The sequence below is a fragment of the Notolabrus celidotus genome, chromosome 20 (genome assembly GCF_009762535.1).
Source record: "Notolabrus celidotus isolate fNotCel1 chromosome 20, fNotCel1.pri, whole genome shotgun sequence".
Taxonomy (NCBI): domain Eukaryota; kingdom Metazoa; phylum Chordata; class Actinopteri; order Labriformes; family Labridae; genus Notolabrus; species Notolabrus celidotus.
Genome location: NC_048291.1, coordinates 2,637,896 through 2,656,756, shown reverse-complemented (window position 1 = coordinate 2,656,756; position 18,861 = coordinate 2,637,896). Strand labels below are relative to the sequence as shown.

The 18,861-nt window shown below is 45.8% G+C and overlaps 1 protein-coding gene across 1 annotated transcript; it reads left to right on the top strand.

The window, feature by feature from the left end:
• The first annotated feature begins 6,292 nt into the window (after positions 1-6,292).
• cbx7a (chromobox homolog 7a) lies at positions 6,293-13,722 on the top strand. Its single transcript, XM_034711621.1, has 6 exons — positions 6,293-6,644; positions 7,814-7,857; positions 8,066-8,131; positions 8,744-8,810; positions 11,005-11,320; positions 12,297-13,722. Exons 1-6 carry the CDS (start codon positions 6,576-6,578, stop codon positions 12,965-12,967), a joined length of 1,233 nt encoding a protein of 410 aa, XP_034567512.1. The 5' UTR covers positions 6,293-6,575; the 3' UTR covers positions 12,968-13,722.
• Positions 13,723-18,861: the final 5,139 nt, after the last annotated feature.

Here is an 18,861-nt window from a genome sequence, read left to right as displayed (position 1 = left end):
CTCGTCTCTCAGGTGAGCAGCTGCTTCACCTCTCTTCTTTCTCTTTCACTCTGTTTTTAATCCTTCTCTGGTTTCACTTTCATTCTGATTCACTGAAAGAATCCTCCCTGTAAACATCAGCCGGATCACTGACAGTAAACTGAACCTGCTGAGTATACCATCACCTTCCTGCTCCTCTCCTTCCCTTTAATAAGATCATCAAACGTTCCTGTTGATCTGAAAACTGATCATCAGGTTCCTCCGGTCAGAGCGGTCTGAAGACTTCTGTTCAGACGAGTTTAAAGAGACGGAGAGGGTTCATGAGAGACGTCTCTGTGTCTCTGCATGAAGAGGGACACAAACAGAGACACGTCTCAGCCTGTCTGTCGGTCACATCTCAGGAGGCAGAGAGAGAGTGTGTGTGTGTGTGTGTGTGTGTGTGTGCAGCAGGTAATAATCAGGAGATTCACTGTGAGAGGATGATGAGGTTTCATCATGCAACAGGTGTGACACTGAAAGAGGAGTGTGTTCTTCTCCTCTGCAGGCCGACATGTTCTTCATCACTCACTCTTAACTTCAAATGAACTTCACTGTGAACATCCACAGAGGCCCAGCTGAACACACACACACACACACACACACACCTGAACCAGAGAAAGAACTAGAGAGAGAGGGAGAAACAGAGAGAAAGAGAACCAGAAAGAGAGGTAGAGATAACCAGAGAGAAAGAACCAGATAAAGAAAGAGAACCAGAGAGAACAAGAGAGAGGGAGAAACAGAGAGAGAGAAAGAGAACCAGAGAGCTAGAGAGAGAAAGAACCAGATAAAGAGGGAAAGAGAGGGAGAAAGAGGAACAGAGAGAGAGACAGATAAAGAGAGAAGCAGATAGAGAGAGAGAGAACCAGAGAGAGAGAGGCAGATAGAGAGAGAAAGAACCAGAGAGAGAGAGAACCAGATAAAGAGAGAGAAAGAACCAGATAAAGAGAGAGAAAGAACCAGAGAGAGAGAGAGAAAGAACCAGAGAGAGAGAGAGAAAGAACCAGAGAGAGAGAGAGAAAGAACCAGATAAAGAGAGAGAAAGAACCAGAGAGAGAGAGAGAGAACCAGATAAAGAGAGAGAAAGAACCAGAGAGAGAGAGAGATCAGAGAGAGATAAGCAGATAGAGAGACAGAGAACCAGAGAGAACGATCCAGAGAGAGAGAGAACCAGATAAAGGGAGAGAAAGAACCAGATAAAGAGAGAGAAAGAACCAGAGAGAGAGAGAGAAAGAACCAGAGAGAGAGAGAGAAAGAACCAGAGAGAGAGAGAGAAAGAACCAGAGAGAGAGAGAGAGAACCAGATAAAGAGAGAGAAAGAACCAGAGAGAGAGAGAGAAAGAACCAGAGAGAGACAGAGACAGAGAACCAGATAAAGAGAGAGAAAGAACCAGAGAGAAAGAACCAGAGAGAGAGAGAACCAGATAAAGAGAGAGAAAGAACCAGAGAGAGAGAGAAAGAACCAGATAAAGAGAGAGAAAGAACCAGATAAAGAGAGAGAAAGAACCAGAGAGAGAGAGAACCAGATAAAGAGAGAGAAAGAACCAGAGAGAAAGAACCAGAGAGAGAGAACCAGAGAGAGACAGAACCAGATAAAGAGAGAGAGAGGACCAGAGAGAGAGGACCAGAGAGAGAGGAACAGAAAGAGAACAATGAAGGGGTCAGAGGTTAGATCCTGGATTCCGGGTAAAGAAGGACCCGGACTTTCAGTTTCCTTTAACGTCACGTCTCCCGAAAGTCTCCTGCTGTGAGGGACGGTCTGTGAGAGAGTCCAGGATGAACCTGGTCAAGAGAGAAAGAACGTGAACATACAGGGGTGGAAAAAAGTTTTGGGACACCGAAAGCATTTGTCTCTTAGGTCCTTCTTAGAATCACTCAGTCTCTTAGGTCCTCAAGTGTCATTTCTTCAGTCACAGCCAGGTTTATTCATTCTCTGGTATTTGTTGAGACATGTTCAGAACTGACTTCTTGAAACTGTCAAGAATTCAGTTCTGTTAGTTTTTCTTGGAAGCAATAATTAAAAATATATCATTTGTATTTGTTTATGTCAGTCTAATACTTGAAACACAAAATATTGTTTCTCAAATATTTCATGAAAATATTTGAGATTGAGACAGAGTGGACTCATGGGAGCATGAGTGATGTTAAAACACTGATTCTGTTCTTTCTGCAGAGTGTTATCAAACTGATGAAGAGGAAGGTCCTCCTCATCAGGATCAGGACTCTGTCACATCTGGAGGACTCAAAGATCTCATATTGATCAGATGATCTCAGAGTTACAAACATCATGAACACTCTCTGCAGAAACACAGCAGCTCTGATTCCTCTGATCACTCTGTGTTCAGATAAGAAGCTCTGTCTCTCTCTCTCTGATGAAGTCCACAGCTTCCTGTCCCCCTGCAGATCCAGGGTTTCATTTTCACTGAGACTCCAAAATCCGGAACAGGCGGGACAAGAGATTACAAACAGCTGGACGAGCAGAAATACGCAGATTCCCGACATGAGGCCATGAGCTCCCCTAGTGTGTGTGTGTGTGTGTGTGTGTGTGTGTGTGTGTGTGTGTGTGTGTGTGTGTGTGTGTGTGTGTTGATATTCCACAGAAGCAGTGGACTTCTCGTCACGTTCAGTGAGTCATAGTGAGTCAGAACATGTGGGTGGGAGTGTGAGCGCGCGCTGCTGTGTTGTTGTGAGTCTCCGGGCAGAGCTGGAGTCACGTGATCTCCGTGATTCTTCCACAGGAGCAGAAAACACTTCCTTACGGGAAGTCGTTCCTTTATCACCCCGGGGAGCACGAACACAGAGGTTACCGTAACTCCGCGCCCTGCACGGGCTCTACCGGGGAACCGTGACGTCACCACGAGTACCGTGGGGGGTGGGGGGAGTACCGGAGCTCCTCTAACACGTCACAGTATACAGGCTGAGTTCAGGGCATAGGTTCAGGGTTAGTTACAGGTACAGGTGAGCTCGGGTACATCCGGGTCTGTGAACTCTGACCTCGGAGTCAGCTTCATTAACTCTAAATCAGGCCCACAGAAAGAAGAGGAGAACTACTGATCACAAACTCACACTGAAATACGAGAGAGACTTTAAATCAATCCTGAGACTCTGACATGTTTATTATTAAAGAACATGTTTATTATTAAAGCACATGTTTATTATTTAAGAACATGTTTATTATTAAAGAACATGTTTATTATTAAAGAACATGTTTATTATTAAAGAACATGTTTATTATTAAAGAACATGTTTATTATTAAAGAACATGTTTATTATTAAAGCACACGTTTATTATTTAAGAACATGTTTATCATTGCACATTAATATTTTGTACGTCAATTATTGCACATGTATATTTTTCACATGTTTATTATTGCACATGAATGTTTTGCACATTAATTATTGCACATACGTGTTTTGCATGTTTATTATTGCACATGTTTATTGTCGCATATGCTTATTGTTGCATGTTTGTTATTGCACATGTTTATTGTTGCACATGTTTATTATTGCACATGTTTATTGTTGCATGTTTGTTATTGCACATGCTTATTGTTGCACATGTTTATTGTTGCATGTTTGTTATTGCACATGTTTATTGTTGCATGTTTGCTATTGCACATGTTTATTATTGCCCATGTTTATTGTTGCACGTTTGTTATTGCACATGTGTATTATTAAAGCAAGTTTATTATTGCAGATGTTTATTATTAAAGCACATGTTTATTATTGATAATTAATATTTTGTTTGTCTATTATTGCACATGTATATTTTTCTCATGTTTATTATTGCACGTTTATTATTGTGCATGAATGTTTCATACTTTTATTATTGTGCATAAATGTTTTGCATGTTTATTATTGCACATGTTTATTATTTCACATGTTTATTATTTCACGTTTATAATGGGACGTTTATTATTGTGCATGAATGTTTCATACTTTTATTATTGCACATGAATGTTTTGCATGTTTATTATCGCACAAATGTTTATTATTGCACATTTATTATTGCACATTAATATTTTGCGCGTTTATTATTGCACATGAGTAACACTCATTGAGTCTGAGCAGGATTCTTTAAAGCTACTTTGAAGAACTCTGTGTGTGTTGGGTTTGGCGCCCCCTGTGGACACAGTGGTTCCTACATCTTCTGTGTGTCGGTTACGGGCTTTAAAATTAATCTATTTTTTTTTCTTGGTCTGTTTTGTAGATTTTGAATAATCGTCACTCTCAGTCTGTTTCATCAGCAGTCAAAAACTCTTCACTGGAGCTTTAAAAGCAACTTAAAGGAGTACTCCACCAATTTCTAACATGCAGCTCAGATTACGTTTAATCCCTAAAGGCTGTAAATAATGGATGTGGATGTCTATCATGTTAGTTTACTGCAGCTCTGAGGATGTATGTTTGTTTGATTGTTTGTTTGTTTGTTACTTATAGCCTCTGTGTGTAGACTTTAAGAACTCTCCAGGTCTTAAATATGGAACTAATCTGGATACTCTTTACACCTGCATTCTTTCTTATGGCCAGCAGGGGGAAACTACCCTGGTTGCATGAGGGCCAGTGTCCACTGAAGGAGTTTCCTGTGCTGGCAGCTTCCAGAAGTCCGACTGTTTAGACCTCTATGAGAACATGTCCGTCCTTTAGAAACTCTCTCCTTATGAGTTTGTGGCGTCTGAAGTCTTCTTCAAACAGCATGTTGTTCCTGTTTTTAATAAACAAAGGTCAAAGGTCAAATCAATGACGGAGTAGAGGACAACGTCTGATTAACACTAATAATACTGATCAATACCACAAGCTGTACTCAAAGACTCTGAAGTGGCCTGCAGGGGGACATCGTGATAACCTTTGTCCATTTGCATGATGGGAAATGCAGGATTTAAATTTGAGAGGTCTTTGCTGCTGAGACCTTTAATTCGTCGTCTCTGTGGAAGAGTCTGAAGTTACGCTAAGAGACGCACACAACAATCATCAAACATTGAATATTCTATATATATAATTTACATTCTCTTTACATTATTATTAGTATTATCATTATTATTATACAACATAAACATTCACTCGTTTATCAAACACTGAGCAAAGTGTAAATGAGTCAGAGTTCAGAGGTCACAGCTGGGTCAGTGGAGGTGGATCACCCGGTCGCCCCTAGCTGTTCACGAAGTCTTCCTGCTGCCTCATCTTCATCATCTTCATCATCTTCATCATCTTCATCATCTTCATCATCCTAATCATCTTCATCAGCCAGCTCTTCAGCCGTCACCGTAGAAACAGTTGCCATGACACCCATCGCCCGTAAGTGATGCAAGTGTTCCAGGTGCAGAAAGACCACGGACAGCGTGTGTGTGTGTGAATGTGTGTGTGTGAATGAGTGTGTGGTCACAGAGTTGTACTGCACATGCTCAGTCACTCAGGAGTTCGGCTGCAGTCCCTGTCCCTCTGTGAGCTGCTCCCTCTCTCTCTCTCTCTCTGTGTGTGTGTGTGTGTGTGTGTGTGTGTGTGTGAGTCATGCAGGCAGACATGTCCATCCTCTGTTACATGAAGACGTGAGAGCTCACTGAAGCTCAGAGTCTGAACTCAGGAGCTGAGATCACGAGTCGGTGTGCAAGAGTCTGACATGTTGAATGATGTCATCATGAAGCCACGCCCCCTTTGGTATATCATCATAACTAAATCAAAGTAAACAGAAACATGAACACTGAGACATAAATCAGCATGAGAAGAACAAGAACGACAGAAACCATGTTTGACAAACATTTAGAGACCTGTGTTTGATTTTACAATTTGACCCATGTCCCATCTGTTGACATGGAGGAGGCGGGGCTTATGACCTATACTGCAGACAGTCCACAGGGGGAGCTCTGAGTGTTTTGGCTTCACTTTAGAGGAGCTGTCATGTGGTAGACAGGTAACCCTCTCCAGGTGTGTAGATAAAGACATTCTCAGAGTGGGGACGGAGGTGTCAGCTGAGCGAGGGGGCAGCTGTGCTTCTTCATGTTGAATCATGAAGGTGATTATTTCTGGATGTGATGGAGACCTCAGAGTCCTCAGAGTCCTCAGAGTCCTCTGAAGAGTTCTTATAGTGTGCTATGATCACATGTGGTTGTTTCTGTTCCTGATGGTGTTTTTCTTCTGTTCTCCTGAACTTCAGTCTCATAAATAACCTTGTTGTTGTGACCGCCTCCCTCCTCCTCTGTCCCTCTCCTGCACTCTGCTCTAATTTGCGTGCGCGGCCCCGTGAGCGCGGGCACGCACACTGGGGGCTCGGCCCTACGCAATGGAAAGGGGGCGCGCCCGGCTCCGCGCGGTGCGTCCTGTGTTGATGTGTCGCAGATTTTAAAAAGTGAGGGAGGCAGGAGCAGGACTTTAGAGAAGGGGGGGAACACAGAGTCTCAGAGCTCCAAACAAGAGTCCACATCGGGAGCGAGCCTCCACAGCGACCCTCAGAGAGCTTCTCCTCCTCTTCAACTGTTTTTATTCCTCCTCTTCCTCCTCTTCCCCCTCTTCCTCGGGAACACGCAGTCACTTTGAGCTCAGTTTGGAGCGCGTGGAGCAGCGCGGAGATGGAGCTGTCATCTATCGGGGACCAGGTCTTCGCGGTGGAGTCCATCACCAAGAAGAGAGTGAGGAAGGTAAAGGACGATCAGCTGTTTACAACTTATCTCAGCTGAGAGAGCGCGCGCTGCTCCGTCACACTTTGTCCTCATGCGCAACACAAAGTAGGGCCACGCATGTTCACCTGTCCACGCGCAGACCCGCACAGGTTTCTGTCTCACTGATGTTCTTGTCTCACTTTTGTTCCTGTCCTCTGTCCCTCTGATGTTCCTGTCTCTCTGATGTTCCTGTCTTCTGTCTCTGATGTTGCTTTCTCACTTGTGTTCCTGTCCTCTGTCTCACTGATGTTCCTGTCCCTCTGATGTTCCTGTCTCACTGATGTTCCTGTCTCACTGATGTTCCTGTCTCACTGATGTTCCTGTCTCTCTGTGCTGGACTTCAACTTTGTTCCTCTGCCGGAGACTCGTCCCGCACCGCGGTGGAGCAGAGGGAGGCATGGCCGTGTTTTGGAGGAGCCTACGCAGCTGTAGTAAAAAGGGGGGGGGGGGGGGGGGGGGGAGAGAGGAGGGAGGGAGGGAGGGAGGGAGAGAGAGAGAGAGAGAGAGAGAGAGAGAGAGAGAGAGAGGGGGGGGGGGGGGGGGGGGATCCTGGAAGCGGCTGTACGGTCCGCGCGTGTGGCAGCTACGCACTTGATTTAAGTGAAAAGCTGCGCAGCGGTTTGTGCTGCGTAACGGACCCGGTGGATCCACGGTGACCGGCGCTGTGACGCAGCACGTGCGGACTGTTTATAATAAAGTGAGAGATGACGTCAGATCCGGACAGTAAAAAAGAACAGCTGATCTCAAAGTTAAAGAGCTCGAGACAAACTCATGAGTCACGCGGGATGTTTGTGAGGCTGGAACGTTGCGTAACACCTCGTTGTTTACATGTGCGCGTGGCCTCACCTGTCCGCGCCAGGTGTGATGATCCACAGAGGTCCCGTGCGCGTGGAGCCATGTGCGGTCACGTCACGTCACCGCAGCGCGAGGGAGGCCGCCCTGTCATTGACGTCATCCCGGAGAAAAACACCGTTTGAAAGGAGCGTGACCCCCCCCTCCCTTAAAGGGACAGTCCTTTTCTCTCGCGCGCTCGCAGCAGCGCACAGTGGATCACACCGGAGCTGGTTTACAGGTCAGGTGGATCAGAGAGTCCACCTCCCTCTAACCCCTCCCCTTCTCTCCCCCTCCCTCCCTCTCTCTCTCCTCAGGGTAACGTGGAGTATCTCCTGAAGTGGCAGGGATGGTCCCCAAAGTGAGTAAGACTTGAGTCATCATCCTGTGACCTCATCCTCCCAATAAAGACTCTGAACCCGGACCAGGTCCACACAGACCGAGGGAGGGAGGGGAGATAGAGATAGATAGATAGATAGATAGATAGATAGATAGATAGATAGATAGATAGATAGATAGATAGATAGATAGAACTATATTAATGTGTGTGTGTGTGTGTGTGTTGCCAGGTACAGTACTTGGGAACCAGAGGACAACATTCTGGACCCGCGCCTGGTCCTGGCCTTTGAAGAGCAGTGAGTAATAAGCTTGTGATCTGCTTGCTGAGCACTTTACTTTGTTTTTCTTCTGTTCCCTCGCTCACAGTCTGTCTCTCTTTGTCATCTCCATCCTCTCTCCCGCTCTCCTCTCGCCCTCCTCTCCCACTGTCCTCTCTCCCCCTCCCTCTCTCCTCTCTCCTCTCTTGCCCTCCTCTCTCCCCCTCCTCTCTCTCCCTCCTCTCTTTCCCTCCTCTCTCCCCCTCTTCCCTCCTCTCTTGCCCTCCTCTCTCCCCCTCCTCTCTCGCCCTCCTCTCTTGCCCTCCTCTCTCCCCCTCTTCACTCCTCTCTTGCCCTCCTCTCTCCCCCTCCTCTCTCGCCCTCCTCTCTCTCACCCTCCTCTCTCCCCCTCCTCTCTCTCGCCCTCCTATCTTTCCCTCCTCTCTCCCCCTCTTCCCTCCTCTCTTGCCCTCCTCTCTTGCCCTCCTCTCTCGCCCTCCTCTCTCTCCCTCCTCTCTTGCCCTCCTCTCTCCCCCTCCTCTCTCGCCCTCCTCTCTCTCACCCTCCTCTCTCCCCCTCCTCTCTCTCGCCCTCCTATCTTTCCCTCCTCTCTCCCCCTCTTCCCTCCTCTCTCGCCCTCCTCTCTCTCAGTCAGGAGAAGATCAGAGCTCTGGCCTACCGTAGGAAAGGTCTCAGACCCCGGAGGCTGGTCCTGAGGGTAAAGACCTCTTCCTCTCTTTGAACCTGACCCTGTTTGTAACTGTTTACAGCTTCAGACCAACAGACTGTATTTAAAGGTCCAGCACAGCAGCGCTCCTCCTCTGAGTTTCATGAGGAGGACTCACTGAGATCCCGGTGTATCGATGGTTAGACTCAGGAGAGCTCAGGGATGGCTCTAAGTCTCTCTGCGGAGAGATCAGATTAAATGTATGCATCTCTGAGGGTGGAATCACATTTCTGCATGCAGAGATGAAACCTCTGATGGAGTCTGTTGGTGTGGGCTGCTCTCTGCCCAGAGACAAAGTCTAAAGACGTTTCAGAAACAAAAATCAGAGAGAACACGTTCAGTTTAAAGTGAAGAGCAGAGAGGATTCAAACAAACAGGATCCAAAGAAAGTTAGTGAACATCCTTTAACACGAGGTGAGTCAGTGAACACTGCTTAACACAAGGTGAGTTAGTCAACACTGCTTTAACACAAGGTGAGTTAGTGAACATCCTTTAACAAGAGGTGAGTTAGTGAACATCCTTTAACACAAGGTGAGTTAGTGAACACTGCTTTAACACAAGGTAAGTTAGTGAACATCCTTTAACACGAGGTGAGTTAGTGAACACTGCTTTAACACAAGGTGAGTTAGTGAACACTGCTTTAACACAAGGTGAGTTAGTGAACACTGCTTAACACGAGGTGAGTTAGTGAACACTGCTTTAACACAAGGTGAGTTAGTGAACACTGCTTTAACACAAGGTGAGTTAGTGAACATCCTTTAACACGAGGTGAGTTAGTGAACACTGCTTTAACACAAGGTGAGTTAGTGAACACTGCTTTAACACAAGGTGAGTTAGTGAACACTGCTTAACACGAGGTGAGTTAGTGAACACTGCTTTAACACAAGGTGAGTTAGTGAACACTGCTTTAACACAAGGTGAGTTAGTGAACATCCTTTAACACAAGGTAAGTTAGTGAACATCCTTTAACACAAGGTGAGTTAGTGAACATCCTTTAACACAAGGTGAGTTAGTGAACACTGCTTTAACACAAGGTGAGTCAGTGAACATCCTTTAACACGAGGTGAGTTAGTGAACATCCTTTAACACGAGGTGAGTTAGTGAACACTGCTTTAACACGAGGTGAGTTAGTGAACACTGCTTTAACACAAGGTGAGTTAGTGAACACTGCTTAACACAAGGTGAGTTAGTGAACACTGCTTTAACACGAGGTGAGTTAGTGAACACTGCTTAACACGAGGTGAGTTAGTGAACATCCTTTAACACGAGGTGAGTTAGTGAACATCCTTTAACACGAGGTGAGTTAGTGAACACTGCTTTAACACGAGGTGAGTTAGTGAACACTGCTTTAACACGAGGTGAGTTAGTGAACACTGCTTTAACACAAGGTGAGTTAGTGAACACTGCTTTAACACGAGGTGAGTTAGTGAACATCCTTTAACACGAGGTGAGTTAGTGAACATCCTTTAACACGAGGTGAGTTAGTGAACACTGCTTTAACAAGAGGTGAGTTAGTGAACACTGCTTTAACAAGAGGTGAGTCAGTGAACACTGCTTAACACGAGGTGAGTTAGTGAACACTGCTTTAACACAAGGTGAGTTAGTGAACACTGCTTTAACACAAGGTGAGTTAGTGAACATCCTTTAACACGAGGTGAGTTAGTGAACATCCTTTAACACGAGGTGAGTTAGTGAACACTGCTTAAACACAAGGTGAGTTAGTGAACATCTTTTAACACAAGGTGAGTTAGTGAACACTGCTTAAACACAAGGTGAGTTAGTGAACATCTTTTAACACAAGGTGAGTTAGTGAACATCTTTTAACACAAGGTGAGTTAGTGAACACTGCTTTAACACGAGGTGAGTTAGTGAACATCCTTTAACACAAGGTGAGTTAGTGAACACTGCTTTAACACAAGGTGAGTTAGTGAACATCCTTTGGGTCTTTGATCTGATTTGTTGACATCTGAAAAATTAAAGTCCTTTAATTATCAGTGTCGGCCCCCTGGTGGCCTTTGGAGGTACTGCATCTGTCCACTGAGAGGTTATTACAGAGTAATATTTGTTATTTATGGTTTTCACTCATTTCACTGCTTCAAAGTAAATCAAACAGAACTATAGCTGCAAACACAGCATGGTTCTATGACTAAATATAATGCTTCTGTTGACCTTTGACCTCTTCCAGAACGTCTTTGCCATGGACCTCCGCAGCGCTCACAAAGTCACGATGAAGCCCCCCCCACGAATGCGCCTCTCCCTCACTCGCTCCATGAGCACAGACGTGGATCAGGGCGAGCGAGGCCGTCTGTACCATCGGCCCGCCTGGAGGAAGAGCAGGCAGAGGACGTCCAAGAGGGGACCGGAGGGACTGCTACACAAATCCATCCGTCCACTGAGGAAGAAGGAGGAGACCATGGAGGAGGAGTGGGGTGTGACCAGTGAAGAGGAGAAGCAAGAGTGCGAGAGCACCACAGAGGAGAGACCGGAGGACAGTTTATACGGTCGGTGTGAGGAGGGACAGATCTGTGAGCGGTCTCAGTGACCACACAGAGTTAACTACATCATTCTCCATGATACTGATACTCCCGACATCAACACTCTGCACCGTACTCTGCACCGCACTCTGCACCGCACCCTACACCACACTCTGCACCGCACTCTGCACCGCACTCTGCACCGCACTCTGCACCGCACTCTGCACCGCACTCTGCACCGTACTCTGCACCACAGTCTGCACCGCACTCTGCACCGCATACTCTGCACCGCACTCTGCACCGCACTCTGCACCGCACTCTGCACCGCACTCTGCACCGCACTCTGCACCGTACTCTGCACTGCACTCTGCACCGCACTCTGGCCCACACTCTGGCCCGCACTCTGCACCGCACTCTGCACCGCACTCTGCACCGCACACTGCACCGCACCCTGCACCGTACTCTGCGCCGCACTCTGCACCGCACTTTGCACCGCACACTGCACCGCACTCTGCACAGCACTCTGCACCGCACTCTGCACTGCACACTTCAGAAAACTCTCTGCACCGCACTCTGCACCGCACACTACAAAACACTCTGCACCACTCTGCACCGCACTCTGCACCACACTCTGCACTGCACTCTGCACCGCACTCTGCAGCGCATTGATGTTTCCACACTGTACACCACATTGTGCACCGCACTCTGCATCGCACTCTGCACCGCACTCTGCAGCGCACTCTGCACCACACTCTGCAGGAAACTCTCTGCACCGCACTCTGCACCGCACACTACAAAACACTCTGCACCACTCTGCACCGTACTCTGCACTGCACTCTGCACTGCACTCTGCACTGCACTCTGCACCGCACTCTGCACTGCACTGATGTTTCCACAGAGGACGCCAAAATGAACAGAAAACAGAAGTTCCCCTCAGATGTTTTAATGATTTACATGTTCACCTAGTCGTGATCTTTGACCCTTCAACCTCTGTCTCTTCCAGGTCAGTCAGAGTGCAGCTCGCCACCCCTGCTGGAGCGACAGGACCTAGAGATGGAGGGGATGGAGGTGATGGAGGTGATGGAGGAGAGGGAGGACAGTCTGACCGATGCAGGCACTGAGACGTGGACCGACCAATCAGAAACGAGACAGAACCAAACATTCATGTGTGACAAATCAAAGGACGGCACCTCAGAGTCCGAGGCCGGACCGGGAGACCTTGATGACCCCAGTGACGGGTCCTTCTGGGGCGGAGAAGAGGAGGTGGTGCAGTCAGAGTCAGAGTGTCCCACATTAGAGAGCTTCAACGACACGACCTCAGAGATGACCAGCGTTCAGGGGAGGAGCCAGATGACAGCCGAGGAGAGGAGGGCGGAGGATAGAGACGACTGCAACAGCCTCATGACCCCGGGAGGTCAGACTCCTCCCACCACACTCCAAGATCAGAGTCCTCCCATCACACTCCAAGATCAGAGTCCTCCCATCACACTCCAAGATCAGAGTCCTCCAACCAGACTCCAGGATAAGACTCCTCCCACCAAACCCAAAGGTCAGACTCCTCCCCCCACAGCTGAGCACCCTGGGAAGGTGATAGTGACTAAAGTGACGATCGACTCTCTGACGGTGACGTTTAAAGAGGCGCTGGTGGCCGAAGGCTTCTTTAGGGGGTTCTGAACGAACCGATCATCCGTAGACTCGCCGCTCATTTTGTACGTGTAAATATTTGTGTTTGTTAAATAATCCACATGTTTACAAAGCTACGCTCATTTCTACAGAGTACAATGAAGACTGTGATGACTCTTGAACTCCAGTGGTTTCATTAGGGGACAGGAAGCCCGAGGAACCACAGACATGCTCAGATAATCCCTCAACCCCCCCCCGGCCGGCTGTTAACGAGGTTTCATCTGGATTAAGTGATCCAGATGAAACTGGACAGGGTCATCGTAATCCAGAGAAACTCCAGAGCTCCACACGGAGCTGCACACTGTGTCCACAGGGAGCGCCAAAATCCACTGAAGCGTGAGGCGAACTCACAGTCCTTCCTAATCTCAGTGTTTACCTAATCTGGCGTCCTTGTCAGGATTCAGTCTTTAAATCAGACCTGACTTCAGCTCCGGCCCTCAGCTGGCTCAGCCTCATCTTTGGATCCAAGTCCGGCTCTAAAGTTTTTACTGTAATGGAAGCAGACCAGATTTATCATCTGATCTAATCTGACCTCATAACCCCGTCTCACTTTTATAAACAGGTCTGCAGATTGAATCAAGCAGCACAGCTTAGATCAGCTGACCTGTGAACAGCTGGCTCAGGTGATTGGAGACCCACCTGATGCTAACACACTCCTCCTCCTTCTTCTTCTTCTTCTTCTCCTTTTTCTACTTCTTCTTCTTCTCCTTCTTCTTAATCTTCTTTTCCTTCTTCTTCTTCTTCTTCTTCTTCTTCTTCATCTTCTTGTCTTTCTCCTCCTCCTTCTCCTTTTTCTACTTCTTCTTCTTCTCCTTCTTAATCTTCTTTTCCTTCTCCCCTTCTTCTTCTTCTTCATCTTCTTGTCTTTCTCCTCCTCCTCCTTCTTCTTCTTCTTCTTGTCCTTCTCCTCCTTCTTCTTCTTGTCCTTCTCCTCCTTCTTCTTCTTCTTCTTCTTCTCCTCCTCCTTCTTCTTCTTCTTCTTCTTCTTCTTCATCTTCTTGTCTTTCTCCTCCTCCTTCTCCTTTTTCTACTTCTTCTTCTTCTCCTTCTTAATCTTCTTTTCCTTCTCCCCTTCTTCTTCATCTTCTTGTCTTTCTCCTCCTCCTTCTTCTTCTTCTTGTCCTTCTCCTCCTCCTTCTTCTTCTTCTTGTCCTTCTCCTCCTCCTTCTTCTTCTTCTTGTCCTTCTCCTCCTTCTTCTTCTTCTTCTTGTCCTTCTCCTCCTCCTTCTTCTTCTTCTTCTTCTTCTTGTCCTTCTCCTCCTCCTTCTTCTTCTTCTTCTTCTTCTTCTTGTCCTTCTACTCCTTCTTCTTCTTCTCCTTGTCCTTCTCCTCCTTCTTCTTCTTCTTCTTCTTCTTCTTCTTCTTCTCCCTACTTCTTCTTTTTCTTCTCCTTCTTCTTCTTCTTCTTCTACTTCCATGCAGTATCCTTTGGTCCTCAGGGCTCTGATCTGTTCCCGGGGCCTCTTGAGTGGCTCCTCTTTCTTACATTCTTACATTTTGTAAAGATCTCGGTCTCGTTCAGAACTTCCAGCTCGCTGCATGCCCTGTCAGTCTGAGCGGCGGAGGCCGTCCTGCAGAGGTTTATTTCTGTCACAAAGGAGAAAACACAAAGAATCAACGGCTGGCGCTGCTTTTCAAGGTGGAAGGAAACAAAAAGAAGTACACGTAGTGTTTGTCTGTTTTTTTAACTATGATATGCTTCCTGGTTCTATTTTTGTATTACCAATTGATGGTCCACTGTCTTCTTTAGCTGGTGTGCTTTGAAACGAGGCGCTGTGGTTCACACTGCTGTTGCTCTGCTGTCGGCTGATGAAGCTCACGTCCGTTAGCTCAGACTGTAAACAGCTTTATTTATTGCATGTCACACGTACGAGCTTCTCTAACTTATGTCTCTGAATGTGTCTCAGTCTGAACATTAACACGTCTTCTCTTTACATGAGGATTTTTATTTTAGTGCATTTACAATAAATATGTGCAAAAGTAACAACCGGCTGGAGTGTGTTTATCCTCTGCTCACTGAGATAAACACACACACACACACACACACATCATCAGAGCGATTCAACCTTTGACCTGAAACCTTCAACACTTACAGAAATACAAAGGGAGACCCTGACCTGCCGTGTGATGGAGGACGACTCTGAGGGACTGACCGACCCAGAAATATAAAAACATCATCATCAGATTATTTTGATCCCTGACTCTCCCTGAGATCTGTGACCTCAGCAGTTTAATGTTCATTTATCAAATACAACATTTCCTTTCCTTTCCTTTAAAGGTGACATATCACGCTTTTTTCATCAACATATATTGGTCTAAGAGGTCCCCAAAACATGTCTTTAAAGTTTATGCTCAAAAAAACACTTTGAAATCAGATTTTGGTCTGCCTGAAAAGCCCTCTTCTTCAGTCCTCCTCAGAACAGTCTGTTTTCCCTCTGACCACGCTCCCTCAGGAAGTGGGTGTGGTCTCGGCTCTCCAGCATGTTGATCTAATGTTTACATGTTGGCTGAATATACACGGCTGCTCAGAGATCAAGTTACTTCAACCCTCTGAATCTGATCCTGACAGGAGAGGCGCCTGCAGCAGGACCTTTCTGAAGGATTGGTCACAGATTTAGTGTTTCTTGTTGTTTTATTTGTTAGTATGTCGACGTGTGTCTTGGTACACAGCTACAGCTACAGCTATGAACATGTAGCTATGTGGCTATGCTAACTAGCGCTAGCACTTATCCATGACAAATAAAAATCATCCACTAGATCTTCAAATCTGCAGACGTGGGGAGTCAAAGCGACCTTTGTGTTTATTAAGACAGCCTACAACTAGCATGCCTCCCTCCTAAGCTCCTTGTTAGCACACATGTGTGCAGGGAATGAAAAACGGAGGAGGGGTTGAGTTGTATTTTATACAGTCTATGGGCTGAACAAGCTCCGAGCTCTGACTTCCTGTTACAGACCGGATATTGTTGTTACGTAACAAAAACACGGAAGTCTGAAACGGCTGGTTTCAGCACACATTTACAGAAAGGTGGAGAAATCAGAACAGGGGCAGAATGGATTCTTTTCATTCTCGGGGGGTTTGTAGACAGGGACACATATTTCAGTTAAAAGAACCATTAAAAAGTCCATTTTGCATGATATGTCACCTCTAAGATGACGTTTTTACTCCCACATTAGTTTTTTATTTAATTCTTTAATTCAAAATAAGATTTATTAACCCTCCGGTTATGTTGTGGGTCAAATTAACCCTTTTTAAAGTTAAAAAATTAAAAATGTTAAAAGTATTTTTTCGGTATGAAACGTCTTTGCTTGGTGTAATAGGTGAAATCAAGATATATTATCACAGTGGTTCATTTCACATTTTAGGCAATAAAAGCCTCCAAACCAGCTAAAACAGCCACAAAACTGGGCAGCATGTGACAGAGGAGGTGGTAGGTGTTAATTTATCAACATCACTTCATTAAAAAAATAATAATTCAAAATTAAAAATGAAATATAAAAAAAATCTATGTCATGTAAAAGTATTGTATTTATATTTAGGTCTTTCCAGTGTACATTAAAAAAAGTTTTAACAAGAATTTTAATGGAAAATGAGTGAGTTATCCTCTTTGAAGCATGATCTGTGAGGATTAAAGAACACCAATGCACCAAATGTTGATTTAAATGGTTAGTAATGGAGTTAATAATGAGATTTAAAACAGGTTAATTTGGGGATTTTTTGGGGTTCTGACACTTTTGGATAATTAAATATGCCCCATGTCAAATTGACCCAGGAACATTATTGCTGTTCCAGAGGAACAAACATAACAGGAGGGTTAGACTCTTTTTAAAATGTAAATATAAAGCAACATGTAAGTTTATGATTCCGAGATCAGTTAATAATTACTGCACTGCCACTTACCGCCACTAGAGGGCGCCACACTCCCAGGACTGCTGTGGGTGACGCCATCACGCAGGTGGAAACAGGCTCCAGATGTTTACCTGAAGAAACAATCATCACTCTGAGACGATGACATCACGCGTGTCAGGATGTGTCCACATGCTACCGTCATGCTAACTCAGTTCGTGGACTGTTCATGTTAATGAGATGTTTCAGTGATGCTCACAGGTCTGATCATTCTAACTTCACTCTGTCACTGATCTAAACCAGAGGCTTCAAGATTTAAAGGTCTGAAGTTATTGTGATCAAACCCCTCAGAGAGACTCTAATAAAACCACCTTAGACCGCATCAGTCCGGCATCCAGGACCTCTGTGAGGATCCTGGGAGTCCTGTTGGATCAAGATTTGTCCTTCGACTCCCACATTCAGCACATTTCAAGGTCAGCCTTTTTTCCCCTTCACAAAGATCAGACTCATCTGGTCTCAGAGCAGAAGAACTAGTCCTCCAGGTTAGACCACTGTGATTCCCTTTCATCAGGCTGCTTTAATAAGTCTCTAAAGACTCTTCAGCTGGTCCAGCTCAAGTACTGACTAGACTCAGGAAGATAGAGCACATCTCTCCCGTGTTAGCTTCTCTACTAAGCCCCCCCATAAAATCAAGACCTGAATTTAAAATCCTTCTGCTGACCTATATAGCTCTTAGAGATCAGACACCTTTGTCTCTTAAAGAGCTCGTAGTGCCCCATTACCCCTCTAGACCACTACGCTCCCAACATGCAGGCCTGCTCTTCGTACCTAAAGTCTCTATAAGTAGTATGGGAGGTAGAACCTTCAGTTATCAGGCCCTTCTCCTTAGGAATCATCTACCAGTCAGGGTCCGGGAGGCAGACACCCTCTCTACTTTTAAGAGTAGGCTTCAAACTTTCCTTTTTGATAAAGCTTAAAGTTAGAGCTGGATCAGGCTTGGACCAGCTCTTAGTTATGCTGCTATAGGCTTAGACTGACACACTGGGATCCTGTCTTTCCCTCTCTCTCCTCTCTCTGCCTGTCTCTTACTTTAACTCTTCCTGTCCCATTAAAGTTACTAACCATAGACCTTTCTGGAGTCCCTGAGCTCCCTTGTCTCGTAGGTTCCTCTGGATCTCTGATGTAGATTCCTTTTTTGGGTCTGTTATTCATCCTTTCTTTCTTCCTTCCTCTCTTTCATTCCCTTTTCCTTTCATTCCTTCTTTCTTGCTGTCCCTCTTTCATTATTTTCACATTTATTTTCTCTTTTCTTTCTTCCTTTCTTTTATTCCCTTTTCCTTTCATTCCTGTCTGCTTTCTTTCTTCACTTCTCTTTTCTTCCTTCTTTCTTTCTTTTTCTTTCTTCTTTCCATGTTTCTTCAAACTTTATGTCTCCTTTTCTTGTCCTCTCCTTTCTTTCTGTCATTCCTTCACCATTTATTCTCCTCTTTTTCTTTCTTCTGGTCTCCCTCTCTTCTCTCTTGTCTTAGACCTTTCTGGAGTCCCTGAGCTCCCTTGTCTCGTAGCTTCCTCTGGATCTCTGCTGCTGTGGACGTGCCAGACTCCAGCTGCTACAACTACTACCATCAGTCTCCCCACTATCATCTCTCTCTCTCTCTTCATCTCCCTCTATCCCTCTCTCCAACACGGTCTCAGCAGATGTGTGTCTAACATGAGTCTGGTCCTGCTGGAGGTTTCTGCCTGTTAAAGGAAGTTTGTCCTTGCCACTGTAACTTGCTAAATGCTGCAAAGTGCTCTGCTCATGGTGGATTAAGATGAGATCAGACTGAGTCCTGTCTGGAAGATGGGACTGGATCTGATCCGGTCTTGATGTTGGGTCTTTGTTAGTAATAGAACATAGAGTACAGTCTAGACCGGCTCTGTTTCGAGAGAGACTGGGAAAGATTGATTGTGTTCGTCTCGGTCCGTCTCCCATAGCAGTGATGTCACCTCTGTGCAGTGATCTGATTGGTCAGTAGCTCCTCTGCTGTGTGCGAGACTT